This window comes from Equus quagga, chromosome 3 (genome assembly GCF_021613505.1).
Source record: "Equus quagga isolate Etosha38 chromosome 3, UCLA_HA_Equagga_1.0, whole genome shotgun sequence".
In the NCBI taxonomy this organism is placed as follows: Eukaryota; Metazoa; Chordata; class Mammalia; order Perissodactyla; family Equidae; genus Equus; species Equus quagga.
In genome coordinates, this window is record NC_060269.1 from 32,441,164 (window position 1) to 32,459,067 (window position 17,904).

The 17,904-nt window shown below is 39.9% G+C and overlaps 1 protein-coding gene across 1 annotated transcript in view; it reads right to left on the reverse strand.

Annotated features, from left to right (window-relative positions):
• Nucleotides 1–17,904, reverse strand: part of FREM3 (FRAS1 related extracellular matrix 3) — an 85,811-nt gene that overhangs the window by 15,035 nt on the left and 52,872 nt on the right. Inside the window, 4 exon segments of the mRNA XM_046655710.1 lie at nt 2,481–2,732; nt 10,573–10,698; nt 13,591–13,821; nt 17,412–17,558. Coding sequence (XP_046511666.1) covers nt 2,481–2,732; nt 10,573–10,698; nt 13,591–13,821; nt 17,412–17,558 — 756 coding nt within the window.

The window sequence follows — 17,904 nt, forward strand, 5'->3', positions numbered from 1 at the left end:
TGATTAGTAGGTGGCCTTGAAGAAACAGAAGACAAAATGGATAGCCTAAAACACAAGACCATTTGAGTTCAGTGATTAGCGCTCTTCTTCACTTGACTTGTTCAGAGTAAAATTTTGATGCAGATTCCTAAATTTATCACATAATTTTAATGAAAAAACTCAAATATTCTACTGGATACATCATTTTCTGGATATAGGTGGTGGTTAACTGAAGCCTTCTTCTTAAGATGACTTCAAGAATCATTGCATTCCAGTGTTGGAAGTGTCCCTAGAGACAATTCATTTAGACTTTATTTTACAGACTGGAAAACTGAGCCCCGGAGAACTCAACCCTGCCCATGGGTACTGGAAAGGTAGTGGTGCCCCAGGCTCAGAATTCAAGTCTCCAGGCCTCCAGTCCAAGCTTTTCTCACTCTACCAGCTTTTCTCCCTCTATGATTCCACTTCCTGATTCTCTTCCATTTCTTTCCTTGTATACTTTGATTGATATCTGGGTCCAGCAGAAAAGGTGAACTGAAGTTATACTGACATCACTCTTTCTGTCCATAGAAAAGGATATAGTGGTGAAGGGAAAAGGAATTTGAAGTTATATGTTTACAGATTTCAACCTTTTCATTTTAATTCCTCATCACCACAGAAAACTAAGAATTGGTTATAAAAAGAAAGAGCTCTCATAAAGAGGAGAATGTAGAATAATGTAAAAAAGTCCCTACCTCTGTAACTTTGTTTCTCTCTCTTCTCACTTTGCCTGGTTAAGAACTTCTCAGTATCTGGGACTCAGTTCAGCCAAAACTTTTCTGACCTCTCAGTAAGAAATAGGTGTTCTAGCCGTAATCCTAATTATAATGCTGATATTGAAAAACAGGCTAATCTTTCAATTAGGCTTCAAAAACCACGTAGCTTCATATTGTCATTCTTTTCTGTCAGTGTTCCTGTTCCTCCATTTGTTCTCCATAGTTATCAGACAGACCTGACCAACGCAGAGATTTTACAGAATCTCAAACAATTCAATTTACTCAGATTTTCCTTCTTCTCTGTTAGGAAAACAACAGACAATCTGTATATAAGACAGTGTGAGCAATATTTCTCTTTCCAAAAAATTTCTTCCCAATAAAACTAGGTAATACAGATTAATATTCTTAGCAGACACTCCATAATATTTCTGTAGTTTAACAGAGAATACAGTACAAATTCTAAATTTCCATAAAGGAATATATTAAAGATTCATACTCATTATTTTAGGAAAAACAATCACTGTCAATTCTAATGGGGAAATTTTTGAAAAGAAAACTACACAATGAAGAAAGCATAGACTCCAGGGTCTGTACTTATTCTTAGCCCTTGATACTTGTGAAAATATGTTTTGGAACTGAACTTAGTCCCTGAAAACATTTTTGTAATGGTGTAAAACAAGATCTGGTCCACAGGGCACAATGTCAACAAGCAAACCCATTTAGGAGACCCAACGAGGAAACAAACAAACAACAAACCAGCTTTAATCTCACTCATAGTTTTCCCTGTTCTATGGTTGTTCTAAAGACATCATTTCACACAGAACAATATAGTGCATGAAAAATATGTCATACCCAACTAGAGAGTATATACACTCTTCAACCTCTACTCCATCTGTGTTTATCTCTCGGCACAGCTCTCAGTTTCGTGGAAGCTGTGTTGTATCTGTAAAGCAGTCACACTAATTTGGGGTCTGTAATAGCAGCCCAGTCTCATCCTGCCTAGATCTGACCACAACAACTCACAGCCACTCAAGTCCCGACGGAAGTGTGGTTGAGAGGTGAAGTGGTCAATCTAATCTGAGACTAGTAATAAAATAGTCTGATCGCAGCGCTGTCTTTATCACATTTTCTCTTAAAAGTGCCTCTTGTAAAAAGGGCAATTGAGATCGAGGAAAATAATACTGGGCTTGATATTTTTTATCATGTCTGGCAGGGGGAGGTTGGTGTTGAGGAGTAAGGAGGCCCCTCCTCTGGCTGAATGTCAGCTGGACTCCCCAGAGCCTGAAGCCAAACTCCCTGCTGGGTAGGGCTAGGAAGAGAAGTCTGGATGCCTACACATGGGAGCTCCATGGTACCATTATACCATTTGAAGACTCATATACTTAATGTTGTGAGGGGGCCCCTTGTGCTGCTAAGTCTCTGTGGGGTGGTCCTGGTTGGGTATTCAGATACTTAACTTAGGTCTTCTTCTTGGCTTCCTTCTAAGTTTTAGGTCAACTCCCTATGCTGTGCATTTTTTTTTTGATAAAGTTATACACAAATATTTAATCTTCCTGCATTGCCGCTTTGTCCTTGGTGTTGGTAATATCTACATATTTGAAAAGCTGATCACAGCCTTTGGAGAAACAAGAACATCAAATATACCTTTAGTAGATAATTTAAGCTAGATTTGTCTTTCAACTATTGAGAGAAAATGTGAGAAGAAGGCAGCTATCACCAAGAGTTGATGGCAGGACATGGACTTACCATCATCACGATCGGCCTGGATAATCACCTTGGTGCTGGGGAACTTGGCTCCCAGTTGCCCTCCTATGGGCAGGCTCAGCGAAACACTGAAGGATTCCTCTTCTTCATAAAGGGAGTCATCGATGATCAGGACCTGGCAGGTCTTCTCAGTCTCATCCTTGTCAAAGCGAAGGGTGCTGGTGTGGTCTTTTGGACATGAGACATAGTCAGAGAGAGACAACATGGTGGAAGAAATGGTGCCTGTGGCAGAACCTATGGGAATATGAGATGGAGTAGAGAAGGGGAGAAGAAATGGAATTCCAAACAGGAAGCTTCTTCCCCACTGGTTCTTTAAACTGTTTTTAGATAGTAGCTCTCTGAGTTATAAGGCACACTTATCTCTTATAGTCACAAATATTAACATTGTAATTACAAGGCTTTCAGAACAAACCCTGGTAGGTTGACATGATCCACAGTTAGCGGTCTTCAAATACGGTGTACACCTAATGAGTGTGGTTTAGATTAGAGGCTAAATAAACTGAAGGATCATAGGATGCGAGGCCTGTTTTAGCTTAATTTGTTCATGTTATAGATGGGAGAATTGAGGTGCAGGGAAATTAGGACCAGAGAATCCATACCATGATGATGGTACGGATTTTTCCTTGCCCTGCCCTTCCCATAGTGGCAGAGCTGTAGGTAGCATCTACATAATCTGACCTTCACACCCTGACTAGAGTTCTTTGCATGACACAAAAATATAGCCACAAAATTACTCGTTATTTTACAACGAGTGCAGGATTGATTGGAAGATTTCAGTTTAGATGCAGTGCATTTTAAATTTTATTACAATAATTTACATACATTAAGATTTACCAATTTAAATGCATGCACTATTTAATGAGTTTTGATAAATACATGCAGTCATGTAATCATTACCATAAGCACAATATAGAACATTCTTATCCACCCACAAAAGTTGACGTGTACCATTTGTAATCCATCTCCTTCCCTGTCTTCCAGTCCTGGAAACCACCAATCCATTTTCTGTTACTATGATTTATTTGCCTTTATGAGAATTTCATGTAAATGAAATCATCCAGCACTCAGTGTTTGGTTTCTTTCACTTCGCACAACGCTTTTGAGATTCATCCGTGTATCAGGATTTTATTCCTTTTTGTTGTTGAGTAGTGTTCCCCGTTGTATGGGTATACCACAATTTGTTTTTCCACTTACCAGTCGATAATTTTTTTTTTTTTCCAGTTTTTAGCTATTCTGAGTAATGCTGCTGTGGAGGGATTTCTGGGATTTATTGCACTTTTTTTATTGTGTTAAAATAAACCTAACATTTACCATCTTGACCATTTTTAAGTGTATAGTTCGGTAGTATTGTCTGTTCATGTTACTGTGAGACAGATCTCCAGAACTTTTTCATCTTGCAAAACTGAAACAAGGGTTAACAATAATTAAACAGCAACTCTCCATTTCCTCCTTCCTCCAGTCTCTGGCACCCACCATTTTACTTTCTGTGTCTATGAATTTGTCTACTATAGGTGCCTCATGTAAGTGGAATCATATAGCATTTGTCTTTTTGTTACTGGTTTATTTCACTTGGCATAATGTCCTCAAGGTTCATCCATGTTGTAGCATGTGAGATGATTTCCTTCTTTTTTAAGGCTTAATAATATTCCACTGTATGTATATACCACATTTTGTTTATCCATTCACCCGTCTATGGGTACTTGTGTTGCTTCACCTCTTGGCTATTGTGAATAATGTTGCTACAAACATGGGTATGCAATGTCTCCTTGAGACCTTGCTTTCCATTCTTTTGGATATATACTCATAAGTGAGATTGCTGGACCATATGGTGGTTCTATTTGTAATTTTTTGAGGAATCTCTATACTGTTTTCCATAGCAGTTGTACCATCTTACAATCCCATCAACAGCGCAATTCAGAGCACTTTTTGTAGCATAAAACACATAGCAACACACAGGTTTAGTGCTAATAAAGTGAAAAGTATTCACAGCAACTTAAATAATTTAGACAGAACAAAGACTGTAAAAAATAACTCAATACATATACTAAATAAGCAATTTTTGAAAAGCATAATATTTCCTACCACACTTTTCCTTAGTAAGAAGCGATGGGGATATGACAGTGAGCTTCTGGACTGGTACTCTAGTCTTGCAAGTTGTCTCTTGCTTATAGCTATGGTATATGCATATGTGCATGCTAACACCAATGTCCACCAGCTTCTTGCTAGTATGAATCAACATAAATACAAGTTTATGTCTATAAGTATGTGTTACATGTATACATATAGCTTGCTAAAAAGTGAAAATGGTTTCCAAATTGACTTCAGAGGCTTTGCTCAGAAGAGCACTGACTCACAAAATGTTTCAGGATGATTTTTCAATAGAATAAACTTTAGAATTATTAGGAAGTATCAAATTGACTGTTTTGCTATTCTTGGAACCTAAAAAAAAGGTTAGAGCTGGAGAGACTGATAAGAATAAAACATGTTTACAAGGGCAGAAGGCAGAAACTGCTAGAAATGGATAGCTACAAGGGGGGGATTATCACTTGGCAGGGAAGCTAACCAAGTTCCCAGGCCAACCTGTGCTTTGAAATCTTATTCTTTCAGGATATTTCCTCCCCATTCTGTCCTGGGAAATCTGTGAATGAAAGAGCTCTCTGAATTTGAGTCAGGAAGAGAGGCTGGCTCTTAGGATGTCCGAGACAAGAGCTAGCAACAGGTGCTAGAGTCAGGCAGCCCCCAACTAAATGAGGAAGTAAGTGGCTAGCAATATAGAAAGCCCACAGAACAAGATGAGACCCTCTGTTTGTTGGGGAGACTTTTTATGCCCCAGGATACACACACAAAAAGGAAAAAAGTTCGTAAGCTCTTACAACAATCTGTTTAAATAACGAACAACTGTTGGAATGCTTTTTGAAAGAGCTCACAGTTTAAAAAGGATTAAACATTGGAGAATACACTTTTTTATTTTCCCTGGTCATCTAGCATGCAGAATGTTGGTATGGCAGATGGTGTAAAAAAGATTCTTGTCAAAAACTGCACATTTAGCTCCTCAGGATAAATACCAAGAGCAGATACACACTAGACTTGCATAGTAAGTATCTAATACTGTCTTTATTAAATAGTAAGTATCTTTATCAAATCTCTTTCTCAATATATTTAATCTAATGCATAGTAAGATAATGATTTCTCATAGTTCATGAAACAAAAGTGATTGGGATTTTCCTCTTTTCTGTTTAATTTTTTTCAGCTGACTGATCTGCGGGTTGAAATAGACATGCATTTAAGTAGACAGATTTCTGGGTTAAATGAAAGGCTGAAATATAATTCTTATTGAAAATCATTCAGCTGTGGAACTCTACTAAAACAGAAAGCAAAACAATCCATTTACAAACTTCTTTTTTTTTTTGTGAGGAAGTTTGGCCCTGAGCTGACATCTGTTGCCAATCTTCCTATGCTTTATGTGGGACACCACCACAGCATGGCTTGATGAGTGGTGCTAGGTCTGTGCCCAGGATCCGAACCTGTGAACCCTGAGCCGCTGAAGTGGAGTGTGCAAACTTAACCACTATGCCATGGGGCCAGCCTCTAACAAGCTTTTACTAACAATGAGAGTTGATGCAAAAAAAAGATAGTCTAATTACATCTCATTTAAATCCTCTATGGAGAAAACATCTTCAAGTAAAGCCCCCAGATCTTTCACAGATTTGGATCAAATAAATGTGAGAAGATCTTAAATGCATAGAAAAGATAAACCACGACAAACACGGCTTTTAGACTAATAGCAGACTTCCTAACAACAACAATGGAAACTGGAAGTCAGTGGAACAACAACTTCAAAATGCTGGAAGAAAATAACTGTCAACCCAGAATTTCAAGACTGAAGTTGAAATAAAAGCACATTCTCATATTAAAGAACTGAGAGAGTTTACCCCCAGCAGACTCATAGTCAGGGAACTTCTAAAAGTTCCAAAGCACCCCTCTGAGATGCAAGATATAACTTCTGTGACCTATAAACATGCCTATAACCAAAATAAATAAACACAGAATATTTTTTTAAAAAGGAAAGAAAGGAGAAAGCCTTTTGCCTGGATGTGCTTGGAACACTCTCAGAATAATCTGCTTTCTACTTCCTCCTTAACACGACCCAGAGAAACAGCCCAATCAGAAAAGGGGGCTGGCCCATGGCAGTGGTTTACCACACAGCCCCTTTCAACTGGAGAAAGTTGATAATTAAAAAACCTCAACATATTTGACTTGGGGCTGACCAAAACCACAAGATAATTCAATACTGCTTCTGTTCTATAGGTTTTAGGTTCTGTAGTTTGCTCTTCATTGGCTGTTTTTTTCAATAAGAGCAGTTTCCTAATAAGAAAGTGACTAATGAGAAGAAAAAGATGGATGACATCTATCTTTAGAATAAGACACGGCCAAGAGATGTCTAATTTGCACATCCTTTCCCAACGTATCCTTGAGCTTAAAACATTTCACCATAGAGCGGTAGTTCTCAGTCAATGAGGGAGTTTATTCCTCCACCCCTTCTTCCTCTTCCAAACAATGATTTTGTTTGCTTGTTTGTTTCATTTTGTTTTTTAATACAATACCCCCACAGCATTGTCTGAGAATACTGATGACAGACATTTAGGGCAGGCAACACCACGGCAGACTGAAGCTTTAATGGTGGGACCTTGAGATCCCCAGAAAAGCACAGCATAAAACTAGTCACCTCTTTCACCTACCTGTAAATGTAATACAGATTTAATATCTATGAATTATTATTAATGTACAGAGCGTGAGTTTGCTTTCCTTTCAACTAATTTATGCATAAGCTCATGTTTACTTTATTCATGGAAATAAGTAATTGGTAAACATTTATGTTAACAAGAATTCCAGAAGGGTTTAAATAACCAAGTTGAACTTTCGTCCTCTGAGATATTTAAGTATCTGTGGGGAGGAGGTGAGGACAAATACCACAATGATACTTAAATGTGCATAAAAAATTTACATGTTCTCCCTCCTTTATAATTCCATAGAGGGGTGCAAGAATCAGGGTGCGACTATGCACACTACGCTTCATGCTCCAGGGAAGAACCTTGACCTTGTTAGACTCTCTCTCTCTCTTTTCTCTTTCCTGTAAGCATGAGAACAGTCTTCTATGTGGGGAATCAAGGGTCAAAGGTTCAGATGACAGCAGTCTGAGTAGTGTGTCAGTCTGCAGGGAGTTTTCTGGGAACACCAGCTCTTGAACCTGGAGACTTTATGGGAAGTTGGGTCCCATGGGCGAATCCTCTGGGAAGCTAAATTTGGGTGTAGCTTCCCCCACTTGGGGAGGAGGCATCCCCTTATCCTAGCTGGCTCACTGCCAGACAGTCTGAGCTTCCTGGTTCATTCTGCTTGTCCTCCCACAGCATAGGTCTTTCCAGAAGCAAAGAGATGGGCAAACCCTTGGTGGTCCCTTTCAGCTTAGCAATGGCATATCATCTTCCAGGTTTGGCTATTACCACCTCATTTCTCCCATTTACATCTGGGAGACCAGAAAATCATTGTCTTCCAGACACTCTGCTTATGGACAGGGAATATGCCACTGGTACCAGAAGAAGCCCAGCTGGAGAGCTAGAGCAGGGAATGAGTGCACCTCCTCCAACAGCTGCTCCGCTCAGCTGCAGCCATTCCCCTGAACGCCCAGGCTCTCACTCATTGTAAGACTCGAACTGGAGCCCCGTGTGGACTTGGAAGAGAAAGCTAGGCACGTTCTCCCAGGGATCAACTGGCAAAGAAGACCTCAAGGATGCCTCATCTTGCTGTTTCTTCTCATTGCTTTTCACTTCCCAAGTGAGGCAACACTAGGTTAGAACTTAAGAGTTGCTGAAATTACATGAGGCCGCAGTATCTGGTGCCTTCAAGAGGGGAGTCTTAGTAAAGAAGAGGCTATAGGACTGTCCATTTCTAGACATACAGACAAACACAACTTCAAGATCTTGAAGATGTGCTACAAGGCTTGTCCTTGTAGTTGGCTTTAAATATCTCAAAATAAATTATTGGCTTACTGCCAAATCCCCTGTGCTCTGGGGCAGAGGAGAATTTATTCTTATTCCTCTTCTCAACCTTGGCACTATTGATATTTTGGATAGATAATTCTTTACGCGGGGCTGTGCTCTGGATTGTTGGATGTTTAGCAAGTGTGAGCATAGATTTTGACAGACTGGATATGTGAACAGAGAGTGGCCAGACCATATATGAAAACAGAACTCTGACCCACGATCGGCAGTCCAGGAAGTCAAACCACAACTTCTGTTAACAGTCGGTCCCAAATGGTCAGGACTCAATCAATAACTGCCAGCTTCTCTAATTTTTGCCCTGGCTTCCAATTTAGGACCAATTGGAGAAAGCCAAATATGCTCCCCTAATCAATCACATAGGCTTCCCGTCAGCCCACCTCCAGCTTCCCCAGACCAACACCTCCTGTCGGAGCACACCTGGAGCCTTCCCTTTTTTCCACTATAGGCCTTTCCACTCTTCTGCCTGCTTTTGAGTCTCTGCCAAATGTAAGGGATGGTGGCTGATCCCCTTGCTAGAGTGAGCTCTGAACAAATTAGCCTGTGATATAGTAATAAATACATATTTGGTTTGTGTCCTGTTTCCTGGCACACAGCTTCTAAAACCCTTGGAACCTTTGATGTGATGTGTCTTTTTGTATGCTAATGAAATAACCAGTGGCTGGGGGTGGCTGGGGGCTCCTGGATAGCCTCAGCATGGGGGCTGGCTGCCAGGGGAATCAACCAGGCGATTAGAAGATTGAAAGTTTCTGCCCCAGCCCCCTGACCTCCACATAGGAGAGAGGTGCTGGAGGTTGAGTTAATCCCCAGTGGCCAGTGATTTAATTACTCATGCCTATGTAATGAAGGCTCCATAAAAACCCTAACCAAAGGGGTTCAGGGAGCATCCAGGTTGCTGGACACATCTAGGTGCTGGGAGGGTGACACCCCAGAGAGGGCATGGAAGCTCCATGCCCTTTCCCACACAGCTACCCTATACATCTCTTCCATCTGGCTGTTCCTGAGTTGTATCCTTTATAATAAACCTGTAATCTAGTAAGTAAACTGTTTTTCCAAGTTCTGTAGGCTGTTCTGGAAAACTATCAAACCCAAAGGTGGGAACCTTCAATTTATACCTGTTTGGATGGGTCAGAGGCACAGGTGACAACCTGGACTTGCGATTGGCATCTGAAGTGGAAGCAGCCTTGTGGGACACAGCTTGTAACCTGTAGAGTCTGTGTTTTCTCCAGGTAGATAGTGTCAGAATTGAATTGAATTATGGGACATCCAGTTGGTGTCTGCTGAAATGGGAGAATTGCTTAGTGTGAGAAAAACCTGCACATATTTAGTGTCAGAAGTAAAATATTGGTGTGAGTGTAGAAAAATGTAGTTTATTTTGTAGCCTATTCTTGTTCTCATTTGGGTGGTCTTCAAGTAGTTCCGTTATTTTTGTCTGTTACATAGTTCTAATGAGTTAGAAAATATGACCTTGTGGGAGTGGACACAGGACAGCTAAATTTTGACTGTATAGAAGTGGTAAGATCAGAGAGAATGAGGCGTTGTTTTGAGGTGTGAGGACAGCCGGGCCCATGCTTGGGGGGCACTTTTAGTTGTGGGGAGGGAGGAGGGAAGAGAAGAGAGACTGAGTAGTATACACAGGCAATTTTACAATTCCTAGGCACAATGCTGACTGTTAAAATTAAGAAGCCTTATTTATATTTTCCACCAGCATATAGAAACTATTTTCACATAAAATGTCTCATTGGACCTTCACAAAACTTTGTGAGGTAATCACAGTGAATGTTTTTATCCCAGTTTTGAGTAAAATTTTATCCCTGGTTGAGGAGCCCAGCTGACAGGAGTTAGGCCACCTGCACAGGGTTGCCAGGGAGTTAAGCAGTGGGACATGGACCATGAAAGGCCCAGGCTTCTTAGTTCTCCCCAAGGACTTGGCTCACCACCAAGCTACTCCCAGCATCCTCACAGTCCTGTGCTAAGAGTCTTATTTCTGAGTGTAAGTACCTGCAAAAGCCTCCTGCCTTGATGTGTAGAGCAAACGACCGTTAGTTCCTGGCTTGCATCTCCAGATCGTCTTACAGGAATCAAAAGCTCCCCAACATCCTCTTCTATTTTGTATTCTGCTTCTGGAATATAAACTGTTGATTCTAGAAAAGACAGTAGAAGGCCCTTCAGCAAGACTGAAATTTGATTGATGATATAGGTAATATTTTAACCAGAGTAGAAATATACATAGTCTTTGACTCCCATATTTTTGAACACGATCGACTGTATTAAATATAGTGAGAATAGGAAATATTTTATTAAGTGGAGCTGGAGAGGCTGCAGAATTGGATTCAGGGGATCTCTTTTGAAAGGTTAGAAAGGATGTATAGCCCTAAAATGGGAAGGAAAGTCTTGCAGCAATTGTCTGTCATTTTTTTTTGAGGTTCCATTTTGTCTTCTAAACAGAGATCACATATTTCTGCCTTTGCTTTACTTTTACTGTTTATTTTTTTAATGCTTTTTAACAATCAAGTAATCTAATTCATTAATGCAGGAACATCTTTTCTTGCTTTATTCAACAAACATTTTATTCAACATTTATGAGCAGATACTATATTTAAGACATAGTGTTGGCCTCTCAAAACGCTGAGAAAAATCAGCTGATGGTCCTGCCCCTGTTATTTTTAAAATAATAGTCACACTGAAATTTACTGAGCTGTGTTTGTGGGTGTGTGCACATGCACACATATATGTGCGTATATTTATGTATATGTAACTATACATATATATACATCAGCAGAATATTCATTGAAATATGAATATGAATATTGATCATCTTGTTAATGGAATTGTATGTCCTAGTTTTCCTTAGGGTTTTCAGTGTTTTCCAAGGCTTTTCATTAAGCATGAATGTATAGTTAAAATATATGTTTGTTTAGAAAAAATAAAATTTCAAAGTGCATTGTTCTTGCTTACAGAGTCAAGTGGAGAACCAAAGCAACTACCTGGATCAAACCACATTTAATTGACTCAGTTTCCCCCCCATATCATATATACACATAGCTTCTTCCTCTTGTGATGGAAACAAGAAGGAAAAATATTGTAGTAGACCATTCTTTCTTCTTTTGGAACTAAGTGATAACCCAGAATTCAAGGTTGAATTATCTGGTTACAATGTTAAAATTTTTTCTCTTTATTTTCCTGCCTAAATTAGTTTCAACAGACACTGATATTGACCTCTAGGAAAGCATTGGTCCTGAGTGACAGAGGAAAAAGACCAGTGATAATTTTCTGCCAATTTATCTACCTATGGTCTATTATCTTGACATGTCTCGATTCAAAAGGTTGGCAGCATGGGAAAAGCTAAAAGTAAATTAAAGTTATTAATGTTAAGTGAAAAAATTGATAGAATAGGACTGAGTTATTCAGTCACGTTCTCTATTTTTCCATTCTGGAAAGCCTGCTCCTGTCCATTTATGAATCCGGATCTCATTTACACTTCAAGACTCAGCTCAAACACTGCCTCCTCCATAAGTCTTCATTGCTTGCAACTATGCTGATCTCTCCACTCTCTTCCCTCAGGACTCTTACTGGTTTTGCCATGTATCCCCCGTTTGGCTTTCCTAATTGATCCGTGTGTCTAAGTGTCGTTACCAGCCAAACTGAGTGGATACCTTGCTCATCGGGTGTGTTTTCTACTTTGTCTGCCAAGGTGCAGAGCATATAGAACAGTATTTCTCAAATTATGTTTCAGAAAAACTAGAACTCAGAGATTTTAAAGGATATTCCTTGGGGACAACAAATTAAAAAAAATCTGCCGCCTAGTTTGGGAAAACCAGTCAAAGTTAAACAGGCTTCCTTACAAGAGTTTCTCAGAAATCTTAATATGCTTACTATGTGAATTATGATGCTTCAAAGAAGGGAAGATATTTGAAATGGTTCCTAGGCTTCTGTGTTCCAGGGAAAGCTTTCTGACCCTGTTGTGGGAACTCTATTGTACTACTGTTCTCTGTTAGGCAGTTTGGGACATGCTAACCCAGAGGGACTCTTCACAGATTTCTGTGGAATTTAACTAAGACTTATTCCCTGGTGGTAAGTCACTCAAGGCTAGGCGATACTTGAATTCTTTCAATTATTGTAATAATCCACGTGTCTAATTAAAATTCAAAGATGAATATTAAGCCTTTTAGAGAATATTGTTTTGCTTTCACCAAAAGGGGCAGCAAATAAAGCAAAAAGTTTTCTTTTTTTTCCTTTTTAATTTCTCCCAGGAGATATTTGCTGAATGAGTGAACAAGGAAATGAATAAAATGATGAATCTGTGGATTCAAGACTATGATACACAGGGGCCGCCCAGTGGCACAGTGGTTGAGTGCACACATTCTGCTTCAGTGGCTCAGGGTTTGCCGGTTCAGATCCCGGGTGGGGACATGGCACCGTTCATCAGGCCATGCTGTGGTAGGCGTCCCACATATAAAGTGGAGGAAGATGGGCATGGGTGTTAGCTCAGGTCCAGTCTTCCTCAGCAAAAAGAAGAGGATTGGCAGCAGATGTTAGCTCAGGGCTAATCTTCATCAAAAAAAAAAAAAAAAAAGACTATGATACACAATTGGAACAGAACTTTGTGGAACACACGCCAAAACCAATGAATTGACTGGTTCCCAGCAGCCAAATCTAGGACAAGGGATATCTGCAGTCCCCACCTAATCTCGTGGGGAACTCCCAGAAAACTGTGAGAAGATAGTGGGCCTGAAGTGAGCCCCGAGGATTAAGCATCTGGGGGCAAAGCTGTGCCATACTGACTGTGCAATAAGCTAACAATGAGTGTCTATTTAAAGGAATGCTGGTAAAGAGTCTTTCGATCTCTTATATTCCTTTTCAAAAATCCTAAAAGCGAAGAAAAAATTACTGCCTTAAAGTGATTTACTGAACTTTAAATCCTAAACGGTATGAACATGTCCTGTGGCTTATGGAGCCTGAGGGAGATATCAATGCCTGAAATGGACCCAGGAATCTGTACTGGTTACTAGGTCATATCAATAAGTACCACATACCATCTCCAGGGTCTACGATTTCAACAGTTGCCATTTCTGGAAACTCCAGTGCAGCCATGACAGGGTCCAACAGAATGATCTGGAAGGTCTCTGAAACCTCATATTCATTGTCAGATATAATTCTCATTCTCCATGTGGCTGTAGTCTGTCCAGGATTGAACTGGATCTGTTTCTGGGCCTTTCCTTTAAGATCTTTATCTTTTTTTGCAGTTTAATCTTTGGTTACAATGCCTAAATAAAAATCAGGAAACTATAAATATACAGCCAGGTGACTGAAGGAATGTTGTCCTTTCAAAGTGGATTCTATTGTTGATGAAAAACAGATAACATAGAATTGTTTCTTTTAATGCTCCCACAAGATGCTTGTAAACTATACTTATTGGCTGAGAGAGTGTATATAAGCAGAAATGTGCAGAAGTGAGAGGAAAGCAGGGAAGGAGGAGTGACAGAAAAGAGAACAGAGGACAGTCATTAACTTATTTATTTTGGCAAATATTTTTTTTCCCTTTCTGCTTTTTCTTCCCAAATCTCCCCAGTACATAGTTGTGTATTTTAGTTGTGGGTCCTTCTAGTTGTGACACTATTTTAGTGAATATTTACTGAGGGATCTGATGTGCCTAACTCTGTTGGGTGCTCAGGATTCAGAGATGAGTAAGAGACTGTTCCAGCCCCCAGAAAGCTCAGAATCTAAAAAAGAAGACACCAGAATGTGAAACCTATGGCAGTGAAGATCTTTGGCTGTGTTGTTCACTGATGCTCTCCTCATGACTACAACAGTTCCTGGCACAGAGTAGGTATTCAACAAATATATATATATTTTTTTGCTGAGGAAGATTCTCCCTGAGCTAACATCTGTGCCAATCTTCCTCTATTTTGTATGTGAGTCGCCACCACAGCATGGCCGCCAACAAGTGGTGTAGGTCTGCACCCAGGAACTGAACCTGGGCTGCTGAAGCAGAGTGTGCCAAACTTAACCACTAGACCACAGGGCTGGCCCCCAACAAATATTTTTTGAGTGACTATTTTACCTGATAATTTCAATTTCTGCAGTCTCTGGGAGCAGAACTCTAGGCTATTTTCTCATGCAGATCTTTACTCATGGTGGCACAGTGCCTTATGTGTTTGGTGATTTTTGATTGTGAGATAATTGTTAGTAATTTTCCAGACAATTAGGACACTGTGTAGAAATGGATAGGTGGGATATATTTGAGCTCTGTTAAGAAATAGGAATTAGTGATTCGTCGAAGAAACTGAACAACAAAACAGTGTTAAAAATACCCAGTGTGAACTACAAGGATGAAGGGTGCTACCCCATCAAGACTGACTAGATCCTCCTCTCACCACAAAATGTTCAAGCACCAAGCCAGTTTTGTTTGGTTTTGATTTTAAGAAACCAATGAAGGCCTCATGAAGCAAGAATACCTATGCCTCCTCACTAGGTCTCATTATAAGGTTTAGACGCTGCAATTGTTGGAATGTGCCAAATCAAATAATCTGATCTGACACCAGCTGCTGTGAAAAGCTTCACATAAAATGAAACTAATAGTCCCTTGTGCCATTTCCTCTGTCTCCCTTCTCAGAGAATCCGATATCTTGTAAAAGACACCCAAAGCTATAAAGGGTGAAAATAATTTCCAAGATATAATTTCAAATAAATAATATTTCAAATATAATTTCAAATTTGAAAAATAATTTCAAAACTGCTGAAGAAAGCCTGCATTAATACTAGTTTGGTGACTGAGAATGAATGCCCAATATTTAGGAAGAGCCTCCTTTGGCCACATGTTGAAGTGGAGAATATAAGGAGGAGAGAGTGGTGTCCTCAGCCACGGTTTAGATAGAGCTGGGTGGCACTGCTATATAAATGGAGTGGACATGTGGCTATTCACTTAATTTTTGGCGAGCATTGGCTCTGTGCTAGGTGCTGAGGATGTGATGCTGAATTAGGTACAGCCACCACTACCCTTGAGGGGTTTACGAGTCTATGGGGGAGAGAAACAGGTGATTTCCATTCTGTTTCATGTGTGCCATGGAATAATAATGGTAGTTAACATTTATTGAATATTTAATGTGTGCCAGGGACTGTGCCAGATTGGTTTATAATCATTATCACGTTTAATCCACAAATAAATCTTGAGATAGATTCTTTCCAGATAAGGAAATTGAAAGTCATTAGAACATCACAAGAAAAGAGTAGGTACCAGAGCAGGAATTCAAACCCCACAGTTGTTTTGACTTGTTTTCTTCTAGATCCTTTGACTAATCCTAGCAGGGAGTTGGGGCGGGGAGATTAGGAGGGCTTCCTGGAGCTCTGGGTATGGTGTTTTGTAGGTTCTCTTCTGTGGTGTTGATGTGGTTTTAAGTAGTGTTTTATAAAACAGAAGAACTGACTGCATTTCACTTAACAAATATGGAATGACTACTATACGCCCCATGCTATTTTGGGGTTGGGCATAACCCAGGATATAGTTTCTGCCCCTATGGAGCTGGAAATCTACTGAGAAAGACAGGCAGTGGACAGATGGACATATGATGCATGTCAGGGATGGGTAGCGCTGTGAAGAACAATAAAGTGGGGCACAGGGATAGAGCAAATGGAGGTGCTGGTTCAGATAGGGAGGCCAGGGGACATCTCCCTGAGGAATTTAGTTACTTGACAAACATCCAAATGGTTCTGAACAGATAGAAGCGTTTTTTCCCTGAGCCAGGCAGGGTATGAAAATGTTTCCTGACATAACCCAAATCTTGTGCCCATGAGAAATCTCAGAGATAAAGAATTGTGGAGACAGAATCCTGAAAGAGAAAAGAGGCATAGTTCTGCTAAAGTTCCTAGCAGCAAGTTCCACTGTGCGTTGACTAAGTAGCCTGCAGTGTAGACCGAGGCTGAGGGTCACCTGGAAATCAGGGTGGTCTTTGGCTGACCTCTTCTCCCAGGAGAACAGCCTTATCCCAGAAGCCTCGAGTCTGGAGAGGAGACTAGGTAATGCTTGCCTTTTCTTGATTGCATGTTCTCAGGCATCTCCTTCCTGGCTTCTCTTCAGCAGTTTTGATATGTAGACAGGACTCTGATTGGGAAACTCAGAATGCTTATTTGTAAAATGAAGATAACACCCCCGATCTGTCTCCTCAACAGGTTAAGAAAATAAAGACAAAATGATCTCTGAAAGTTCTGGCAGCTAAAGATGTTATAAAAATGTAATGCATTATTAGGACAATTATTGTTAATTATTAATGATGATAATGAGATCTATTATGTAGGCATTACATATCCGTTTACCCCAAGGAGGCAAAGGTCTTTATAGAATTAGAATAATTTTGACACTGTACATGCCTTAGCGGAATTTATAACCTAATAGCAGGGTGATGACAATTATACATAATAAAAAAATAGCTACAACTAAACACAAGAATGGATCATGAACTCATAAATAAATTTTCAAAAGAAATAGCTTTTGTGTTTTTAAGCATACAGTGTATTGTATACTTAAAAACAATTTTGAAAGAAACTGAGTGATCTGGGGATTGTGGTATATGGCTGTGAAATGTTTTAATTTTCCTGGAATTCTTTGGATTGAAAAAGAGAAAGAATGTAACCCTTCAGAAAGGGGAAATCAGAAGAAGAAGGATAAAAAATTGGTGTGTATATATAAGCCCACAACTCACATGGAATAAAAACCAGGCCACAATGCCACACATATTTTTTTAAAGCTTCCCCCAAACCCGTTACTGATTCTTTTCCAATCTATTCTCTTATAATTATTTTTAAGCCTGGATTCTTATTGCCATTACCTTTCACCAATAACCAATCCAAAGTTACTTACTGATGAAGGATGTTTCTCCTAGGTATCCTCTGCGTGTGAGGGTCACTTCTAAGAACATGGAGTCTTCATCTACAATGTAGTACTCTTTCTCCAAAGAAATCCAAGCCCAGTTTAGAAGAAAAGGTTGATTTGTTAGCTTATTTCCTCCTGCAATTGGAAGGGGCAAAGGAGAAGTTAGATGGAGTATTTCAGGGAAAAACTGGTGATTGGGGTTTGCATTTTGCTTCTGAAGCCAAGGGTTTTAAAATAAGTGCTCCTTTTCTTATATAGAGAAGAAAAGCACTTTGCTTTTCTAGAGAATGTCATGAGCACCATCTAAAGCCCTGTTCCCCTGCTGGAGGGGGACAGTGCCCCCCCTGCCATCAAGGCCTTACACGCTAGGTTCCAAAGAGTCAGAGCTTGGTAGTTTTAAATTTAACTCAAATTCAACACCTCCATCCTTTCCTCACTGCCTCCCTTGTTTGCTTCCTTTCTCCCTACCTCTTGCTGTCAC